At 39.3% G+C, this 23,125-nt stretch overlaps 1 protein-coding gene across 5 annotated transcripts in view; it reads left to right on the top strand.

The window, feature by feature from the left end:
• ppp2r5ca (protein phosphatase 2, regulatory subunit B', gamma a) overlaps window positions 1-23,125 on the top strand; it is a 156,571-nt gene that overhangs the window by 37,064 nt on the left and 96,382 nt on the right. For 2 of the 5 annotated variants that reach the window (XM_073039649.1, XM_073039647.1), the window contains exon 1: window positions 13,613-13,823. The exons of the other annotated variants lie outside the window; for them this stretch is intronic. In XM_073039649.1, coding sequence (XP_072895750.1) covers window positions 13,730-13,823 — 94 coding nt within the window. In that variant the 5' untranslated portion in view covers window positions 13,613-13,729. Of the gene's footprint in view, window positions 1-13,612; window positions 13,824-23,125 lie in introns of those variants that run through there. 5 annotated transcript variants of the gene reach the window in all.

Here is a 23,125-nt window from a genome sequence, read left to right as displayed (position 1 = left end):
GCAGTACTGAATAGGGTTAGACTGGAGAGCTCATCTAGTGAGGCTTTATGGGTAAAACTGAGGAATAAGAAAGGTATGACCACCTTAATGGGATTGTATTGCAGACCACTGAACACTGCGAGGGGTTTAAAGGATCAAATTTGTTGAGAGATTGCAGACTGTTGTAAGAAACACAAGATTGTAATGGGGGATTTTAACTTTCAGCATATTGACTGGAACTCCCATACTGTAAAAGGGCTGAATGGGAAAGGGTTTATTAAATGTGTTCAGGAAAGTTTCCTTAATCAGTACATAGAAAACCCCAATAGAGTGTGATACTAGATCTGTTAGGGAATGAGACCGGGCAGGTGACGAAAGCTTGTGTAGGGAAACACTTTGCATGTAGTGATCATAATGCCGTTAGTTTCAAGGTAATTATTGGAAAAGGATAGGTCCATGGGTTGAGATTCTAAATTGGAGAAGGGACAATTTTGATAATATCGGAAAAGATCTTGCAAGTGTGGATTGGGACAGGTTGTTTTCTGGCAAAGGTGTACTTGGTAAGTGGGAGATCTTCAAGAAGTGAAATTTTGATAGTACAGATTTTGTAGTTCCTGTCAGAATAAAATGCAAGGATAACAGGTTTAGGGAGCCTTGGATTTTGTGCAATATTGAGGCCCTGTTTAAGAAAAAGGAGAGCTAATTTTGTTCCGTTGTTTAAGAAAAACTCTTAAGAACAAGCCAGGAAATTCTCAGCTGGCGAGCCTGACATCAGTTATTAGGCATTCTAAAGGACCGGATATATGAGTATTTGGATAGACAAGGACTGGTTAGGGATAGTCATCATGACTTTATACATGATAAGTCATGTCTCTCTAACCAATCTTAGAGTTTTTCAAGGAAGTAACCAGAAAAGTGTATGATGGCAAGGCAGTGGATATTCAATACATGTACTTTAGCAAGGGCTTTGACAAGCTCTCACCTGTGAGGTCAGTCAAGAAGGTTCATTTGCTTGGCATGCAAGAAGAGGTGGTAAATTGAATTAGACATTGGATTTGCGGAAGAAACTAGAGAGTGGTTGCAGTTAGTTTCCCCTCTGACTGGATGCCTGTTACTAGTGGAGTGCCACAGGGATCTGTGCTGGGTCAGTTGTTTGTCATTTATGTCAATGTTCTGGATGACATTGTGGTAAACTGGATCAGCAAATTTGCAGATGACACAGTAGTAGACTGTGAGGAAGGCTAACAAGGCGTGCGGTAATCTGGACCAAATTTCTTGGTGTTCACCAGGCAGAGAATCTCATCTGGTCCCTCAACACCAGCTCCATTGCAAAGAAAGCCCAGCAGCTCTCTACTTTCTGCGAAGGCTGAGGAAAGTCCATCTCTCCCCCCCCCCCCCCCCCCCCATCCTCATCACATTCTACAGGGGTTGTATTGAGAGTATCCTGAGCAGCTGCATCACTGCCTGGTTCGGAAATTGCACCATCTCGGATTGCAAGACCCTGCAGCTGATAGTGAGGTCAGCTGAGAAGATCATTGGGGTCTCTCTTCCTGCCATCACGGACATTTACACTACACGCTGCATCCGCAAAGGAAACAACATTATGAAGGACCCCATGCACCCCTCATACAATCTCTTCTCCCTCCTGCCGTCTGGGAAAAGGCTCCGAAGCATTCGGGCTCTCACGACCAGACTACGTAACAGTTTCTTCCCCCAAGCTATCAGACTCCTCAATACCCAGAGCCTGCACAGACACCTTGCCCTATTGTCCTGTTTATTATTTATTGTAATGCCTGCACTGTTTTGTGCACTTTACGCAGTCCTGTGTAGATCTGTAGTCTAGTGTAGTTTTCTCTTGTGTTGTTTTTTACATAGTTCAGTCTAGTTTTTGTATTGTGTCATGTAACACCATGGTCCTGAAAAACTTTGTCTCATTTTTACTATGTACTGTACCAGCAGTTGTGGTCAAAATGACAATGAAAGTGACTTGACTTGACTTGACCAGCTGGAAAAATGGGTTGGGGAAAAAAAACAGATGAAGTTTAATGCAAACAAGTGTAAAGTGTTGCATGTTAGGAAGACCGACCAGGGTAGGACTTGCACACTGAGCGGTAGGGCACTGAGGAATGAGGTAGAATAGGGGGATCTGGGAGTACAAATCCATAATCCCTGAAAGTGGTGTCACAGGTGGATAGGGTCTTAAAGAAAGCTTTTGGCACATTGGCTTCATAAATCAATGTATTGAGTACAGAAGTTGAGATGTTATATTGAAATTGAAGATTATGTTGGTGAGGCCTAACTTGGAGTCTAGTGTCCAGTTTTGGTCACCTACCTACAGGATAAATGTAAATAAGATTGAAAGAATGCAGAGAAGATTTACAAGGATGTTGCCAGGGCTTAAGAATCTGAGTTACAGGGAAAGGTTGAATAAGTTCAGACTTTATTCCCTGGGATGTAGGAGATTTGATGGAGATATACAAAATTGAGGGGTATAGATGGGTAAATGCAAGCAGGATTTTTTCACCAAGGTTGGGTGTGACTCAAACTAGAGGTCATGCGTTAAGGATAAAAGGTGAAACATTCAACGGGACATGAGGGGAATCTTTACTCAATGGATGTTGAGAGTGGAACAAGCTGTCAGCACAAGTTATGGATGTGTGATCGATTTCTTCACTTAGAGAAATTTGGATAGGTACATGATGGGAGGGATGTGGAGGGCTATGGTCGGTGCAGACTGTTGGGACTAGTCAGGTTAATGGTTAGGCACAGACTAGATTGGCCAAAGACCTTGTTTCTATACAGTGTTCTATGACAATGCACATGCAGAGAATGGAGGGATATGGCCATTGTAGGCAGAAGAGATTATTTATTTAGCAATACAACACTGTAACAAGACTTTCTATCCCAATAAGCCTTTACCACCCAATTATTACCCATGTGACCAATTAACATACTATCCCATACATTTTTGGAATGTGAGAGGAAACTGGAGCACCTGGAGGATACCCACTCAGTCATGGGAAGAATGTAGAAATAATGTGATAATGGTTAAAGCTCTAAATGTTTCACCAGTGCTATTTAGGGAAATAAGCTACACAGATATATGAATACAGGTTTCCCCCGCGATCCAAAGGTAGAGCATTCCTATGAAACGGTTCATAAGCTGGAATGTTGTAAAGTGAATAAGCAATTACCATTTATTAATATGGGGAAAATTTGTGAGCGTTCCCAAGCCCAAAAAATAACCTACAAAATCATGCCAAATAACACATAAAACCTAAAATAACAGTAACATATGGTAAAAGCAGGAATTATATGATAAATACACAACCTATATAAAGTAGAAATAATGTATGTACAGTGTAGTTTCACTTACCGGATTTGGGAAGACAGCGAGCACACTGATGATGGTGTGTTAGGCTGAGTCGTCGGAGGTTGGGGTGCTCGGCAATTTTTTCCAATAAATTGCAGTTTCGTCACAGTTAAACGAATAACGAATAACCACCTTCTGTAATTATTTTCTTCAGTTCTGCTGGGAACTTTTCGGCAGCTTCAGTATCAGCCAAAGCACTCTCTGCAGCAAACTTTGAGCTATGAAGCTGTCCTCACCTCAGAAACCGATCAAACCACCCATGACTACCTTTAAATTCCACTTTCGCAACACTTTCATCACTATTTTCCAGTGCTTTCTGTTTCAGCTTATTAAATAGACTGACTGATTTCTTCTTAATTATAAAATAACTTAACGGAACACTACGCTTTGTACACCCATCAATCCACTCAAGCAATAGACTTTCCATTTTATCCATTATTGGATGCTGACTAAAAGAGACCACTTTGCTAAGAGCAGAACCAACAGTGACATCGGCAGCTTTCAATATTCTTTCTCTCTGTGTATAAATACTGTAGTGCGAATGATTCAATGCATGGACAATGTCCTTACTTCGCTTAATTATGTCTAGTTTTATGCTAAGTGTAACACCACTACGAGCTCTCTTAGGTTTTTCCGATACCTTAGAACTCATCTTGCTTACGAATGCACAAAATAAATCAACATAAAGCACAGATGCTCAGAGGCACATGTTTAAGCTGTGGCAGCTAGAATGCAGTTCCGGGGGAGGAGCTTGGCTGCTTGGGGTGCGTGCTGCCTTTTCTCATAACAGTGGAAACACCTTCTGTCAGCAAAAACAGGTAACTAATGTAGGTCTTTCGTAACAGTGAGGTGTCGTAAAGTGAACATTTGGAAAACGGGGCCACCTGTAATTTAAAATAATTCTAAATAACACCTTGCCATATTCTAAGAACAAATAACAAAACTTCTTAAACTGAGCCATGCCCTTGAAGGTCGAGTTTTTAGGAACTGTACATGTGTCTTCCTTCCTATCCCATATGGAGAACAAGTCTAGTAAATGTTTTGCAGTTTTGTTTACTTGGAATATATCCAAATAATCACGTATGTCATTTAAGCTATTGTTTTATTAAACATTCCTTGTGCTTTAGAAGCAGTAGAACATTAAATGTGTAAAATACTCATTTAACTGACCTGCATAATTCCTGCTTTTATATTCTGCCTCAAGAATATTGATACAGTAAAATTTGGCAAGAGATTGTGGACATTGGTTATTTAAATGAGTGTTGAGAATAACTCCAATTGAACTAATGTATTTTTACTTTCATTTAACAAGACACAAATTTAGTAAGCCAGCAAGAGTCTGGTTACCTGTACATAGAGCATTCCTGTTATTGTTGTCATTGTTGAGGTGAAGTGAGAGTGACTACCCTTGACATAACAGCAGTATTTAATCCACTGTGGAGTTAATGGGAATCTGAAGGGAAAACCCCTATTTTGGTTAGAATCATAACTAACATAGGATGGTAATGTTGGTGGTTAAAGGTCAATCATCTCAGCCATAGGACACCTGTGCAGGAGTTTCTCTGTGTAGTGTCCTTTACCCAACCATCTTCAGCTACTTTGTTCATGGCCCTGCTTTAGTTGAAACTTCTGAAGTAGGACTGTGCTTTGATTGCACAATGTTCAGCACCATTCTCACTTTGTCAAAAGCAGCCCACATCCATATGCAGCAAGAGCTGGATAATATCCAGGCATGGGCTGAAAAGTGACAAGTAATATTCATGCCACAGAAATTCCAGGCAATGATGTTATTCAATAAGAGAAAATCCAGCTTCACCCTGACATTTAATAGTGTTACTATCACCGAGACCTCACCACCATCAATACCCTGGGGGTTGCAATTGACTGGAATTTGAATTAGTGTAGCCATATGCACAATGTGGTTACAATAGCAGTTTCAGAGACTAGGAATTCTGCAGCAAGTAGTCAATGTCTGTCTTTTTATTTGGCTAGATGGTTTAAAGTATCATGCTTTTTGGTATTAAAAGATTCAAAACAGAATTTCAGATCACAAAGATAAATAGAACACTCTATTCGGTTACTTTCTCCAAATGAATTGAGTAGATTTATTGTGCAAGAATTTAGTTGCAGGCTACCAATTCATAAAACTAGATGAACAGTGTAGAGATCAGTATTCAAAAACCACCTTGGCAGCTGTTGAAAACCAATGTGGCAACTGTGAGGTTTTAGATTTGTTTAAGTATCTGGAATTTGGAGGAATAAAACTAGTCTTGATGTTAATGAGTTTGGAAAAACTAGTGGCTTGTCATTAAAAGTCCATTTGGTTCACCAGTTTTGTTTTGGGGGGGTGAGGATGAATATTTCAAGATTTGCTATTCTTGAGTATGCAAGTATAATGGAGAATTAAATGATTGTTACTGTGGATCCATTGCAACATTAAAAAACACAAATATAATTTTTTTTATTATTTATAAAACATTGGGAGGGGGTGGCTGAAGGAGCTTTGGAGAGGAGTGGCTGATGTGGATGTAGTGGTAGTGGGTTGGGTAAATGGTTGGAGGTGTTGATGAGTGACTGCTTTGGGGAAGTAATTGCTTTTGAGTGCAGTGGTCCCAGTGTAGATACTGTTTAGCCTCTTCCCTAATGAGAGTGGAACAAACAGTCCATAAGGAGGATAGGTGGAATTCTTCACGATGTGACTTGCCTTTTTCTGTATATGTGTCCTTGATGATTTGTAGGCTGGTGCCAGTGGTACATTGGACAGTTTTAACTTCCTGTTGTTTCTGTCCCCTAAAGTGTAGTTTCCATACCACACAGTCACACAACATATAAGGATGCTCTTGACTGAGCATCCGTAGAAGGTTGTGGGCATTGATGTGCATAGTTCAACTCCCTTCAGCTTTCTTGACTGTGGAAGTTGTGTTCTGAAATGATGAGGGTTTTTACAAGATGTGCACTCCCATGAGTTGAAAATTGTTCAGTTTCCACAGCTGTGCTGTTGATGTGGTGCGGGTTTCCCTGGTCGATAACTATCTCCTCAGTCTTAATGTTGAGGAAGAGGTTATTTGCTTGGCACCAGACCATGAGCTCTTCCTCCTCCTCTCTGTTGGCCACCTCATTGTTGTTGGTTATGAGCCCCCCCTCCCCCCACTGTTGGTGCCTAAATTGGGAGAGATATACTACAGACTAGTCAAATAACAGCCTGATATAGTCCTCCTTACAAAATCACACCTTACAAACAAGGTGGTGAGCAACTCCTCCCTAATTCCTGGGTGCAACTTGTCTCACCTGCAGGACAGACCCAGCATGGTAAGAAAAGTAGGAAGGAGTAGCTTTTTTTTAAAATCACTAATTTTTATTGCAACACCAACAAATTACATTCAATACAACCAGTTGCTGATTACATTTTGATTGTTTAACCCAGCCACCCCCCAACTTTCATCACCATCCCCCTCCACCCCTCATCCCTGCCCCCCTCTCCACACCCCACTCTCTCTCACCCCCATCCCTCTCCCTTCCACCAACCAACTGAATAGTAGTGCATACACAGACAGAGCATTCCTATTTTAACAGAAGATCTTTAAGTTAGATATCAAATTTGTCCACATTAAGATTGTGTTTGGTCGTGCGTCACTTATTCTTGCTGATGGTAGTTCCAAGTAAGAAATGTCCAAAAAGCTGTGAAGCCAATGAGTACTTGAAATATCATAGGGAGGCTTCCAATGCTGGACTACAATCTTCTTAGCTGCAGTCAGGCCTGCCAGCCAGACTTTGCGTGGTTTTGCCGTAAGGGAAAGGTGGGAGTCATTTAGGAGATGTACAGTGGGGTCCATTGGTAATTGTACCCCCGTTAGTTCTGTAAGAGTACTGATAACCTTCTCCCACAAACCAAAAACCCCTGGACATTCCCATACAACATGTATAAAAGAGCCAGCGGTTCTGTAGGGGCAAAATGAGCAATATGGGTCAGGAACCAGTCCTATTTGATGTCTAATTCTCGGTGTTAAACATGCTCTATTTCAAAATTTCAAGTGTATATGCCGATGATCTGGGCTTTTTGAAGTACCGGCAGCATTATCCTAAATCCCATCCCAGTCTAAGTCTTGTCCCAGTTCAGATATGTCCTTATACCAGGCTTTCATTCCTGTTGTGGGCATAAATTTCTGGGAGTTTAATTTATCATAGATATATGACACTATCTGTCCTAGAGCACTCTGTATCCAACTTAAAATGGGATGGTCCTTTAAATCTGACCCCCCAGGGAACCCCGTAGGCTTTACAAGCTGATCTTACTCTAGAGTAGAAGAAAAGAGAGTGTTTATCAATATTACCGTAGATTCCGTACTACAGAGCGCACCTGATTAAAAGCCGCAGGCTCTAATTTTAGAAAGAAAATCAATTTTGTACTTGTACAAGCCGCACCGGATTTTAAGCCGCAGGTGTCCCACGTTGTAATATGAGATATTTACACAGAACGATATTACACGTGAGAATTTTTTAACTTTTAATTAAATCCGTATGGTAACATAAACAAATACATATTGCAAATGCTTTTTTTCGAACTGTGCCTGTAACACGGCTACTTTTAAATATACATACGTATCGGTAACACACACATTACGTTGCGTATACTTTTTTACTGAACAGTGCACGAACAACATTCCAATATCTCCTAACGACTGGTAAAAAAATATATACTGCAGCCTACCAGGAAAAATTATTGATCGCCTTTAACTTAAAAGCAGCGTTTTCGCTCGGGTCTAATGCGCTCGCCCCCACCTTCCCGTTTCTCCAAACCGGTATTTCCCCACAAGACGCGGCGAAACCGGATGTGACGTCATAGCATCCCGGGATGTAGTACAGAAAACAAATATACTTAAAACACTTCTAACTTTAACTAGAAAATACTAACAAATGAATTACTAAGCGAAAATATTATAAACTAAATAACTGCCATAAAGGCAGCACAATGCTTTTCTTCGAGTGTTTTCCATGTTGATGAGGGTGAGTACAAATGACTGATTTACAATAATTTAATTGTGAAAGTGCGCTTGATTTATCGTACAATTTCATTGGACCTCTGTGAACTACTCATCAATTTTATTGGTCTGCTGTTATGAGGCAAAATGTTTTTGGCGGCATGAAAAAAAACCATGCATTAGCCGCACCGTAGTAAAGGCCACAGTGTTCAAAGCTGTTCAAAGCGTGGGAAAAAAGTAGTGGCTTATAATCCGGCATCTACGGTATATCGAGATACCAGTTCTTGAAAGCTAAGGATAGTACTTGCCCCATTAATATCTTGAAGAGTAAAAATACCTTTATCCCCTTTATCCTCCCAAGTTCTGTTAGGGAATGTTCTTTCCCCCCCCCCCCCCCCCCCGATAGAAGATGATTATTGGTCCATAGTGGTGAAGATTTGCACCATAAACTTATAAATTTTAGGAATTTTTCTGCTGCTCTAAACACTTGTAGCATATGGGTTAAAATTGGACCGTAATACAAATCACATTTTTTGGTAGACATGCCTATAAGGAGAACGTCCTTCAACCTTATTGGTGCTATTAGCTCTTCTATATTTTTCCATGAAACTTTAACCTCCTCCATCCAATAGCTAAGACTTTTTAATACAAGTGCCCAGTGATACAATTTAAAATTTGGACATGCCAATCCCCCATCCGACTTTTTGAATTGTAGAGCTGTCCACTTTATATTGGGTCATTTACCATTCCAAACATAGCATCATAGTGAGGAGTCCAGTTTTTACCAATATCCTGCTGGAAGTGCAAGTGGGAAGGAAGGAGTAGCTTTTGAAATCCTCAACATCTACTCCAGACCCATGAACTCTAATGGCATCAGATCTGATCTGAGCAAAGAAGTTTCATCATAATTACAATCTCTCTCAGATGATGAATTAATGTTCCTCCATATTGAAGAATGAATGTAACCAGGGCACTGAATGTACTTGTGGTGGGGATAAACTTTCATGTCTACCACCAAGAATGTCTTGGTAGCACCACAGACCATGTCTTGAAAGGTAAAATGGTCAGACTTGGTGAGATAATCCTGTTGACCTTGTCTTTGTAAATTTATCTTTTGTGTGGCATATGTGTCAGTCAAGGGTAGTACTGAACACAGAACATTACAGCACAGTAGGCCCTTTAGCCAATGATGCTGTGCTGACTTTTTTCTATTGGGAAGAGAGAACACACTGAGGACATTATCATGTGTGGTGCTACAAGCTTAAGAAATGGCATGGTCTCAAAACAGATAGTCATTGTTGAATCTGTAACTTCTTGCCTCAACATGTATCACAAAGCCTCAAGGACTGCTTCTACACTATTATTAGATCTCACAATCTATCTTGTTATGATCCTGCACCTTATTGTTTACCGGCACCACACTTTCTCTGTAACTGTTACACTTTATTCTGCATTATTATTGTTTTACCTCATTCTACTTCAATGAATGATGTAATGACTTTATTTGTATCTCGGCACCTGTGACAATAATAAACCAATTCACATTCCAATTCCAGCTCTGTAATTACTGTTAGGCCAGGCTATCAATGTTGATTCAACGAGTGCAAAATGATGCAGCACAGGGCATACTTAAAAGTAATGACATACTACCCGAATGAAACTGGACTGCAGGGCTCACAGATGCAGGAGCACAAAGCCTCATCGCAACCTTTGTTTAAGCATGGACAAAGCTAAGTACTACGGATGAGGTGAGAGGACTGCCTTTGACATCAAGGCATCATTTGACAAATGCAGCAACAATGAACCCTGAGTGTCATAAGGGAAACTCCATGAAATATGTCATTGCCCTTCACAGAGGAAGCTAGTTGTGATAGTTGAAGGTCAGTCATCCCAGCCCCAGACCATCATTGCAGGAGTTCCTCAGGGCAGTGTCCTAGGTCCAACCAATTTCATTGCAAGTAACATTTGCACATCAAAATGTTATCATGAGGGAGTCAAACCATCTCAGTGACACTTCAATAACAATCAATGGCATTATTATCACTGAGTTATGTTCTGTTAATATCCTGGGAGTCTGTAATGATCAGAAACTCAACTGCTCTACCCTCAAGTATCATAATTACGTGAGCAGGTTAAAGACTGATTATTCTGTAGTACGTATCTCACAACAGTCCTATTGCTTACAAGACAAAAATCCTGGGTGTGATGGAATTCCTTCACCACCCCAAAGCAAAACATTCCATTTCATTGATGTCCTACAGTAAGTAAGTGCAAAAGTCTTGGGCACATGTATATAGTTAGTGTGCCGATGAGTTTTGCACAGAACTGCAGTAATTTTATGTACTCCATTGTGTTGCTGCCACAAAAAAACTAAAAACTAATCACTCAGATTTATGTGAGTGATAACTGATTCTGATATGGGTCTCTTTTGTGCACAGAGTCAGAAGGGGGCAAGCGAAGGGGAATCATGGTCGGGAAAAGAGAATTGAAGAGGGGAGAGAGTGCGAATCATCAGAAGGACATTCTGTAATGATCAGTGAACCAATTGTTTGGAATCGTATAACATTAGCTGGTGTTTCAGGGCTGGGTGTGTCTGCATCCACGCCACCCCGGCACTCCACGTCCCAAATCTTTCCTGCAATGCTGCACCCTTGCTATTCCCAACGTCACATGTACAAACTTGCTCTCCACTCCACATTGACAAATGCAGTACTGTGCAAAAGTTTTGGGTATCCTAGCTATATATATGTCTGTGCCTAAGACTTTTGCACAGTATTGTACTAATCACCCTAAACATTCATTCCTTTGACCACCAGAACACGATGGCTTTATCTGCAAAGCCTACTGCAGTTACCTCCCAAACCTACAACTTTTTAACTACTAAGAGAAAAACGGCAGCAGGGACAAGAGATCACTAACACCTGCAGCTTTGCATCCAAGGTTTGCATTATCCTGACTTAGAAAGATGTTACCGGTTCTTCACATGCAAACAGCACTCACAAGAAGTCATATGATATCGACCAGGTTTTTGTTTTGGATGAGTGCCAGTATCTTAGAAGGTTTTGGGTATGGAGGAGATTTGGAGAGAGCTAGGAGAAGGGTATACAGAAATTTGGAAACAGGCATGAGATTTTAAAAATAGATTTGTTTAAATGTAAATCTAGGGAAGGCTAAAAGGCAGGGTTGTAATGAATCATGGAGATATAATGCGAGCTAGGAGACATGGGTAGCAGGCTTTTGGGGGTAGCTAGAAGTATGTTTGGAAAAGTTAAATATAAAAGTAACAAAGATTTACCTAATACTGGATGTTGAACAAGTTTTTTTTTGACAATTTGGAAACACTGGAGAAGTGGAGAAGTCGAGAGATTTTGGTAAAGTAGAACTGAGTATATCTGGAGCAGGTACATGTATTAGTATATACCTGTAGGTTATGCTTTCAAATAATATTAAATAAATATCTAAAGGTAACTGTTTGTGGGAGTAGAGCTTATTGCAGTTTATTTTTAATGCTGGTTAGCTAAGAATGTGTGATTCCACCCAGTTTGATGTATGTGGAGTTGGAGAATGGTGCAGTCAATATTGTCAAAATCTGCAGATTGGTTGAGAAAGGCAGATAGTATTATTTGCCTGTTAAATAGGATGTAAAGCTCTGTCTTTCAAAACTGCTTTGAGAAATGCAGATCTTTGAATGGGGGGAGTCAAATGAGGATTTGAAAAAGTTGGGTATTAGAAGATGGATTTAATTTTTTTTCAGCTTCATCAATGATTTTATACACTTGTAACATAATGCCCCAACTCCTATATTTAATGCCTTGACTGATGAAGGCTAACATGCTAAATTCCCTTTTCACAACCCTGTCTACCTGTGACACTGCTTTCAATTATCTATGCACTCGTACATTCCTCTGGTCTGTTACATTCCCTAATGACCTACTATTCATCCTATTCTGGTTTCGTATTCCAAAATCCGTTTACTGCTCTTTAGCCCACTTCCCTAAATGATTAAGATCCCCCTGTAATCTTTGATAACATTCTTCACTCTCAACATGAAATTTGGAGGTACTATTATATGTCACACACTTATCATGCTTTGTGTATTAGCATTTAAATCATTTATATGATTAATGAATAACAAGGGTCCCAAACCTTGACCCCTGTGGCACATCTCTGGACACCACCTTCAATCAGCACCCAGTGCTCCCTACCTTAGAGCCAATTTTGAATCCACTTAACTAGCTCTCCTTGGTGGATTTTATGGAACCTTATCAAAGGTGTTGCTGAAGTCCAGTTAGACAACAACCACTGCTCTATCATCATCTACCTTTTAGAGCGTTGAAATATCTTTACAACATCTTGAAAGTTGCAAAGACTGTGCTGATCAAAAGCTTTGATAGGGTTGGAATTAGAGAGGGCTTTAAAGGAACTCCAAAGATAAAAAATGAAAATGCCAAAGTTTGTCAAAACTTGTGACATTTATGCCCTCTTTTATTTTTGACCATGTAAGCCATGTTATTAATGGGATTTGATGTAGAATTACATAAAAAGTAGAATGACCTTTCTGCCAATTGTTAAAAATATTTGAAATTTGCTCCTAAAGATGAGTTTGTAAATTGATCCTTACTTTTAAGGTAAAGCATAATACAAACTAGTTTTTTGCATACTTCTATAGAAGTAATTAATATGTATAATATTAGTTCCATTATTATGAGAGTGGTTTACTCTTTTTGTCTTTCTCACTCTCACCCTCATTCATGCACTATTATTACTATGCTAGATTGTTTACAGTATTTGTAAGTGACATTTCTGATGTCGACTTTTTTTTAAATGAATAAATTAAACCTTTTATTATCAGTAATTAAAAACAAAACAAAAAAATATATATTAAATGAAAGTTTTTGAAAAGCCATAATAGATTTGTGTCTTAAATTTAGGCCATTTTTTGTAATAAACATCATAATGACGAAACTTTGCTCACTGAATGATTAGGGTAATTTGGAATAGGGTAAATAAGTGTTTCTAATGAAGGGAGTCATTAATGTGAAATTGATTTGCTTTTAATTAGAGGTGGGGAGGGAATTAAAGCAAAACCTCGAAAAGGCTTACACAAGTTTTTAAAGCTATTACAAACTTTATTTTAAACCTGGAGAACGAATAGAATTAAACAGTAATCTGATCAATTTACAGTCTTAATACAGGGCCAATCAGAAATGCTTTTCTATTTGCAGTTTGCTTGTCATTTTATGTAGTCATTATTACCCAATCAGCTTTCTGCTAGGTGCTGACATCACTAACTAGCCTCTTCCCTTCGTTGGGTAGCTTCATTTTCTAAGTGTATTGTGCTAAAATGGAGGCTGGTTTCTAGCCCTAAGAGACAGCTTGTTCTGCTGGTATAGGCTAGATGTTGACATGTAACAGAGCTGGTAGCAGGATGGTGGTAGATGCAGCTGGATCCAATGGGCCTTTCCAGCCCACGGGCCTTCTACACTTTCGAGGTGGGTTGAAATGTGTGTGCAGCAGTGGAATCCTGCGCTTGCTTATCTGTTTGTGCAAAGCTTTTGTGAGGTGAAATCTGAAATTTAAAGAAGCGCGGTCTTATAGGTTTATTAAAACTACTGCTCCGTAAGCATTTTGTTGCTTAAAATAAACGAATAAATCTTTTTTTTAAAAAAAAGCTGCAAATGTAGGATTGGTAAAACTGCTGCGGTCCATTGGAGCATTTCATACCTATAGCTGGAATCTGAGTTTGCTGTTTCCCAGTGTCGCTGTCACGGTTCTGGTCCCATCCCCCAGCAACGCACGCTGATGTCAAAGGAAGTGAGGTCATCGGCTTTCAAGAGAAATTGAAATGGGGGCTGGGAGGTTGCTTTTCAATAACTTCTAGCTCCTTGTGTATTTCACATATTGCATTTTCGGTTAAATCCACCGTGGTTTTCTTTTCCAAAAAAAAATCCGTGTGCCTAATTTTGTGAATGTTAAGAGAATTGACGAGTACTAATTTGATTTGTACTGTAATAGCTATTCTGCTTGTTTTTTTTAACTTTGGAAATGTCTGTAATAATTAACAAATGTTTCAAAGCTTCTCTTAGTATTTACACTCCTTAACAAAGTTGATTCCTAATTTTTGATTCCATTTTAGTTGAAGCACACATCAAAACGTTTTCATTATAGTTATAGGCACTGTGATCTTTTGAAATTGGGTCTATAATCTTCATTGTGGGGAGGTGACACCTACATGGAATTTGAGCGGGAAATGTATTAATCTTTCTATAGAGACTTATTACTAACCGCAAAATCTTCTGCTTGCTGTCCTGAAGTATTAGATTTGATTAACTCAACCCTGCAAAGACTTATTTGTCCTTAAAAGTTTTTACTGTGGAAAGGAACATTAGAACCTTTAGTTTTTTCAGGCAAACATTTTGTGTTTGATAATACTGATGGATTTTGCAGAATGATTTGTATACTACCAAGCCAAAATTCAGATACCTAGGTTTATAAAGCTGGTACACAAAAGTTTTATTTCGTCATTCAAGGGGTGCTAAGAGATTACCTAATTTGTGTTTGGAATTTGTAGTTCTTTTAATTCAGAATTAACACATAGTTTCACAGTATTTCCGCAGTCAGGAATATTCTTAATTGAGTGTAAATCTGGAAATTATGTTTAGCGTGTAACCCTGCAAGTCTTGGAGCAAGAGGCTGTTCTGGTACAGCATGGTATCTAAGTTATTTTTCCCTTTGAACATAGGCTAATTGTGCAGATGATGAAGTAATTTGTAATTCCTGACTACTGCAAGTTTGCTGTGTTGCAGAGACAATGGAAGTTTTGGTACAAGTTAAGTTGCGTAAGTGCAGTGAAAAATGTGCTTGCAGCAGCATCCCAAGCGCATGGCATTATATAAGCAGCATTCACAAGAAAAAAACAAATTATCCACATTTTTACAAGAAGCACAATTAGAACAAACAAAATTAACTCCATTGTATGCTTATGGTAATAGTGTTGGTAAACTGCAGTGATTAGGGTTTTGCCAGTGGCTTAACCAAATGGTGGAAGGGAAGTAGCTGTTCTTGAACCTGATGAGGTGGGACTTCAGGCTTCTGGACCTCTTGTTCAATGGTAGCTGTGAAAAGCTTTATTACAAGTTCAGAACATTTCTCTAATACAGTTAATAAAAAGGAGCAGAAATAATGACCAAAATCCAAGAAATACTGAGCAAGTTACCGTAGTTTTCATCTGTTGTGGGAGAGAAGCAGTTTACTTATCAAGCTGACATTTTATCAAACTGTGAAATATATTGACAAATCTCCATATTTTTGGCAACTTAAGCATAAAAATTGTTTTAAAAACCCGTCAATTGCTATAATGTTTTCATCTGATAACTGCTGAAGCACTGCAGAATTATATTTCAAATTTAAAATATAACTTGCTCAATATTTCAAAGTATCATTGGTACAAATGAGTACAATTTTAATGTTTTTGTTTCTCAATTCATTGGGACATTAGTTTTCAATGAATTAAATGCAGAATTATGAATATTTTAAATTTTCTTCAACTCTAACATTACCTAGATTTTAGTGCTTTGTTTCTCTTTATGGGGATGTTTGGAAGCACACTTCATATAAACAAAAAGCTCTTAATATAAACAAGCCTAAAGATACTTGTATAAAGGTAGAAGTGCAAGCAACTTTTGTTAGTGTTAAGCAAATTATACCAGAGACAACACTTTACTATAGAACTAAAAGGCTAGTTCACTCTGAGCCAGCTTTCCAAACTTAACCGGATTGAAATAAGAATGTGCTGTTTATTAGTCATTGATCTGCTACTATATAATGCCATTACATGAAACGTATATTGCAGTGCATTTGTTCCATTCTATCCATTTGACATTCATGCTCTACTTCTACTATCATACCCTTACCAGTTTTCTTCCTTGCATGTATGTTTATCCAGTTTTACATGTATCCACACGCTTCACAACAACCTGTCCTTAGTTTCTTAAAGTATCAAGCTCATTTTATTGGTTTCTTCTAAATTGCCTACATATTTTCTAGTCTAGTTCTTCCTCAAAAGTGGAAATGACAGTTTGCCTCCATCAGATGTATGGCAAATATAATCAGATATTTAAAATTATATTATCAATAAAGCATGTAATTAGGGAAAAAAGACAGGAAAGGGGATGAATAGGACAAAGTGAGTTGCTTTGTCAAGATGAGGCATGTGTAATATTGTTAAAACTTGATTTGTACTGAATATTCCTTAAAGATCATCCAGATTGAAAACTCAGCAGAACTGGGAAAGTTGAGTAAACAAATGAAGGCATAGAGACTACAGATGCTGAAGTCTTAGTTCCAGAGAGACGGGGCGACAAAGGGAATATCTTGTAAGGTGAGGCTACCATTGTCCAGGTGATCACATTATTTAGGGGTGGTATGGTTGGTAGATTCGTGAAAGCAATTTAGAGAAAGGAAAATAAGCAAAGGATATAAAAGCAATGTAATAGAGCCCAGTGTTATTGCAGAGAACTGAAATAAAAAACATAATACTAGAAGTACCCAACAATTTAGTCAGTGCTGGTGGAGAGAAAAGCAGAATTAATATTAGTGCACACTTCTGATAGAAATGCAGTTCTTTTTCCCTGCTGGATATTGTTGAATTCTATATTTAACTCCAAAGACTAGAATGACCAGATGGAGGATAAAATGTGGTTCTTCACTGGAACCCTGCAGGAGGCGTCAGACAGATTGGAGTGGGAGTGAGGTAGAAAATTTGAGTAATGGGCAAAATGAAATGCTATTCAGTTGTTATCCAATGAAAGCTGTGATTTGCCTAACAACAATATTTATTATTTAGGGAAATATAGGGGGGTTTTTTGCAAAATTTTAAAATAATCCAATGAAAGATTTAAAATTATAACTCAACTGTTTAAGCCCTATTTTGGTTTATTTTCTGGGGAAAAATAAGGTTTTACCTCAGAGGATAAATTTAAAATTGGGAAGTCTTTCTCTGCTTAGGCTTGCAAAAATTATATATTATATGATATGAGTTAGCTATGTTATCTTGTGCAATTAGCTAAGTTAGAGCAAAAAAAAACTGGAAGAAATCAATGAGTAGGCATTATCTGTGGAAGGATATGGAAAGTAAGCATTTTTGATCAAGGCCCTTCATCCGACTGAAAGTAGTATAGAGGTAGCCAATATTGAGGTGAAGGGAAGGGGTAAACAAGAGCTAGTGAAAAGAGGTGGATCCAAGTGAAGTGGGTAGAAAGGCAGGTAGAGGAATAGGAATCCAAACAGGTTAGGATATAATAGGTGGAGGCAGATAATGAAAAGTGGATATAAGATCATAAGATATAGGAGCAGATGTAGCCCATTCAGCTCATCGAGTCTGCTCTGCCATTCAATCATGGCTGATCCAATTCTTCCAGTCATCCCAACTCCTCTGGCTTCTCCCAGTACCTTTTGATGCCCTGGCTAATCAAGAACCTATCTATCTCTGCTTTAAATGCACCCAATGTCTTGGCCTCCACAGTGCTCGTGGCAACAAATTCCACAGATCTACCACCATCAACATCACATCCCTGCTCTTATATTGTATACCTCTAGAAATGAATGCCAACATTGCATTTGCCGCCTTCACCACTGACTCAACCTGGAGGTTAACCTTTAGGGTATCCTGCACAAATACTCCTAAGTCCCTTTGCATCTCTGTTTTTTGAATTCTCTCTCCATCTAAATAATAATCTGCCCATTTATTTCTTCCACCAAAGTACATAACCATACACTTTCCAACATTGTATTTCATTTGCCACTTATTTACCCATTCCCCTAAACTGTCTAAGTCTCTCTGCAGGTTCTGTTTCCTCAGCACTACCCGCACTCCTCTACCTATCTTTGTTTCATCAACAAATTTAGCCACAAATCCATTAATCCCATAGTCCAAATCATTGACATAGATCGTTAAAAAGCAGTGGTCCCAACACTGACCCCTGTGGAGCTCCACTGGTAACCAGCAGCCAGCCAGAATAGGATCATTTTATTCCCACTCTGTTTTCTGCTGACCAGCCAAAGCTTCACCCACGCTAGTAACTTCCCTGTAATTCCATGGGCTCTCATCTTGCTAAGCCACTTCTTGTGTGGCACCTTGTCAAAGGCCTGAAAATCCAAGTGCACCACATCCACTGCATCTCCATTGTCTACCCTGCTTGTAATTTCCTCAAAAAATTGCAGTAGGTTAGTCAGGCAGGACTTTCCTTTCAGGAGACCCTGCTGGCTTTGGCCTGTCTTGTCATGCACCTCCAGGTACTCCGTAATCTCATCCCTAGCTGTCGATGCCAACCACTGATGTCAGGCTAACAGGTCTGTAGTTTCCTTTCTGCTGCGTCCCACCCTTCTTAAATAGCGGAGTAACATTTGCAATTTTCCAGTCATCTTCTTGAAAGATCATCGTTAATGCCTTCACAATCTCTCCAGCTACTTCCTTCAGAACCCAAGGGTGCATTCCATCAGGTCCAGGAGATTTATCCACCCTCAGACCACTAAGCTTCCTGAGCACTTGCTCGGTTGTAACTTCCACTACACATACTTCACTTCCCTGACACTTTTGAATGTCTAGTATACTGCAGATGTCTTCCACTGTGAAGATTGATACAAAATATGCATTCAGTTCATCGCCCAAAACTGTGTCTCTCATTGCAGTATCTCCGTCATTTTCTATTGGTCCTATATCTACCCTCAACTCTTTTACCCTTTATGTACTTAAAAAAGCTTTTAGTATCTTTGATGTTAGTCGCCAGCTTCCTTTCATAATCCATCTTTTCCTTCCTCATGAGAAAATGGGGTGGGCAGAGCAGGACTGCCAGGGGTGGAGCCAAATGAGTGGTGGAGGGAAACAAGGACAATGGAGTGAGTGTACGAGGAATTGTGTAGATCAGGAGGAGAGTATAAAGGCAGAAGGAGCAGGTTACCTGAAAATGGATAAAGTATTTCATGCGGTAACACGAGGAAATCTGCAGATGCTGGAAATTCAAACAACACACAGAATGCTGGTAGAACACAACAGACTAAGCAGCATCTATAGGGAGAAGCGCTGTCGACGTTTCGGGCCGAGACGTCGACAGCGCTTCTCCCTATAGATGCTGCCTAGCCTGCTGTGTTCTACCAGCATTTTGTGTGAAAGTATTTCATGCTGTCAGGTTCCTAGGCAGAATATGAGGTACTATTCCTTTACTGTGCATTTAGTCTCGCCATGGCAGTGAAGGAGGCTGAGGACAGACAGATTAGTGTGGAAATGGGTAGGAGTATTTAAATGGCTGGTGGCAGAAGTCCTAAATGGCCAAGTGGATGGAGCAAAGGTGCTCAGACAAGTGGTGAGCTTGTCTGCTTTTGGTTACAACTTTGTAATGCAGTACTCTTTATATATGAAGTAATGTAATAACCAATTACACAGTTTCATATTTAACAAATCAGATGAATGTCCCCTGGATCTCGATTTTTAAACTTGTTAAAAACAATGGTGTCTTTTCCTTGTTGGTGGATGATGGGAAGTTGATGACCGTATTGAGCGGAAAAGAGTATCTTTAGTTTCTGAGGCTGTAGCAGTTTATTTGAGCTGGGCGTTATGGCAACTTCACTTACTACTTTCTAAATTTGCTTAGTTTGACACCAGCATAAAGAAGTCAGAATATTAGCATGGTAGCAGGACCTTGTGGTTCAACTTGTCCATGCTGATTGTGTTGCCCAGTGAACTAGTCCCCTTTACCCATGTTTTGCCCACAGCCCTGTAAACCACTCCCATTCATGTATTTATATATATATATATATATATATATATGGCTTTTAATAGTTGCCAATGTTCCTGCCTCAACCACTACTTCTGACATCACTGCCCTATTCTCATCCATCTGGAAATTCCTGGAAGTGATGTATTCTTTTGTTATTGGTTAACACTTAATGAATGATGTTTTGGAATATGTTTTACTTGTCCTTTTTAATGCTTATTAACTATAACTTATTTGAATTTGTTGGTATATTCCTGCTTCTGAAGCATGTGGTTTGTGGCTTTTCTATTCAAGAGTCATAGAGTACTACAGCACAGGCCCTTTGCTCCTCTAGTCCATGCCAACCTGATCTTTTACCTGGTGGTCACATCTATTTGCACTGGATCATATCTCTCCAAACCATTCCCATCCATATACCTATCCAAACTTCTCTTAAATGTTACAACTCAACCCGCATCTACCACTTATGCTGGTAGCTTGTTCCACACTCGCACCATCTTCTGAGTGAAGGTGTCCCACCCCCCGCAGATTCCCTTAAATGTTTCACCTTTCACTCTAAATTTGTGACCTCTAGTTCTAGTCTCACCCAACCTAAAGAGAAAAAGCCTGCATACATTGACCCTATCTATACCCCTCATAATTTTGTATACTTCTATAAGATGTCCCCTCCTGTGCTTCAGGGAATAAAGTCCTAACTTATTCAACCTTTCCTTATAACTCAGGTCTTCAATCCCAGAAACATCATTGTAAATTTTTTCTGCACTCTTTCAAGCTTATTAACATCTTTCTTGTAGTTAGCTAGCCACATACAATATTTTAAATTCATCCTCACCAAAAACTTATAGAATTTCAACATAATATCTCAACTCCTGTACTCTGTGCCCTGATTTATGAAGACCAATGTTGTCAAAGCTCTCTTTGCGACCATATCTACTTGTGATACCAATTACAAGGAGGTATGAATCTGTATTCCCGGGCCCCTTTTGCTACTAGATTAATATATGCTTCACAGTATTGAGTGTTTTCAGGTAAGGTGCAAACACACTGTCAAAGGCCACACTTGGGTTGGAGGAACAATGCCTTATATTCTGCTTGGGTAGCCTACAACCTGATTGCATGAACATTGATTTCTCAAACTTTCAGTAATGCCTCACCATTCCCCATCCCCTTGTGTCCCTCTCAATGTATCTCCTTGCCCACCCATCACCTTCCTCTGGAGATCCTTCCCCCCCCCCCCTTTTTTTTTTCTTCTGTGGCCTTCTGTCTCTTTCACCAATCAACTTCCTAGCTCTTTGCTTCATCCCTCCCCCTCCAAGTTTCACCTATTGCCTGATGCTTCTCTCTCCCCTCCCCCATCTTTCAAATCTACTCCTTAGCTTTTTTTTCTTTAGTCCTGCCGAAAGGTTTCGGCCCAAAATGTCGACAGCACTTTTTTCCATAGATGCTGCCTGGCCTGCCAAGTTCCTCTAGCATTTTGTGTGTGCTGCTCAGATTTCCAGCATCTGTAGATTTTCTCTTGTTTGTGATTGGAAATAAATCACTATTTTGATGTATCTGAATTTTATAGCCATCTCTTTAAACTGCAATGGGAGTTTTCTCAAGCATGACCCTAATTTTTCAGCTAGGTCATTAGAAGTATTTAATATAGAGGTAGTTTATTTTTTTCTTTTGAAAGGTGGGGGGAATTAAAGGCTGGGTGATGAAATAGCACAGAGAAAGAATTGAGGTGTGGGATCGATTAACCAAAATTGAATAGCAAGGACCAAGTGAAGTATTCTTGATCCTATTTTCTTGTGCTTTCATTAATTCTGTCTCACTTTGAATTCATCTTTGGCCTCCTGTGCTTTCCTGTTGCAGCTATCTGCACTCCATATTGAGATTTGTATATTGAGCATTCCTGTATTTTTTTATTCCAGATTTCCAGAATTCCAAATTCCTTTGGTAATAGTTCAAAATTTTTATTTATTTGTTTTGATTAAAAAAACTATTGGCCTAAAATGATATGGTTTGTCGCCACATCTATTGCTTGGTTTGCTGAGTACTTCCAGCATTTTAAGATCTTAGTTCCTGCTCCATAAGTAATCACCCTTACAATAAAGCATGTCGCTTTTTAAAAAAATTCATTTATGGGATGTCGTCAGCTAAGCCAGTATTTATTGTCCCTCCTAGTTGCTCTTGAGAAGGTGGTGATGAGCTACCTTTGTGAATTGCTGCAGTCTCTGAGGTGTAGGTACACCCACAGTGCTGTTAGGGAGGGAATTCCATGAATATGGCTCAGTGACAAGGAACGGCAATAAGTTTCCAAGTCGGGATGGTGAGTGACTTGGAGGAGGATTACCAAATGACGTTCCTAGGTATCTGCTCTTCTAGTCTTTCTAGATGGTAGTGGTCGTGGGTCTGAAAGGTGCTGCCCATTTGTACCCATGTCCTTGTACCTGCATTCTAATCTCTAAGATTCTTGTATGAGTACAGAGATTTTATTATTTTGAGCATGAGCGTTTAATAATCTTGCATTCTTAAATAATCTTGCTTTTCTGATATTACCAAGGGGAGTTAATGATTTATTTCGGGCACTTGTTGATGACTTAAGCTGCATTTACTAGACATGTACAATGTTGCCAAGGTAATACGATCAATCATTTTCCTCCCTCTATGATAGAAAGAGTCACCAACAGAAGCACACTCACCAACAACTTAGCCACTGCTTGGTTTATGTTCCACCAGAACATAACTTTTGTGTTGATGCGCAGTTTAGAAGTATAAACCTCTGACAGAAATTCAATATTGCTGCAGTGTATGTTGGGGGCAGTCAAGTATTCATTTTTGGAATAAGGTTCTCACTGGTAACCATACTAAGGTCATCACTGGTGTTCTTCCATCACCTATTTTGTTTAGAAGATGGCAGTGAACTAGTGTAGTCCTTCTGGTGAAGGTACTGATGTTGGTAGGGAATAGGTAGCCTTGTAGCTTTACCCCATGATGAAATAACTTTGGTCTGTTTATATCCAGTCCTAAGATCACTA

This window comes from Hemitrygon akajei, chromosome 3, assembly GCF_048418815.1.
Source record: "Hemitrygon akajei chromosome 3, sHemAka1.3, whole genome shotgun sequence".
In the NCBI taxonomy this organism is placed as follows: Eukaryota; Metazoa; Chordata; class Chondrichthyes; order Myliobatiformes; family Dasyatidae; genus Hemitrygon; species Hemitrygon akajei.
This window is presented reverse-complemented; position numbering and strand designations above follow the sequence as displayed.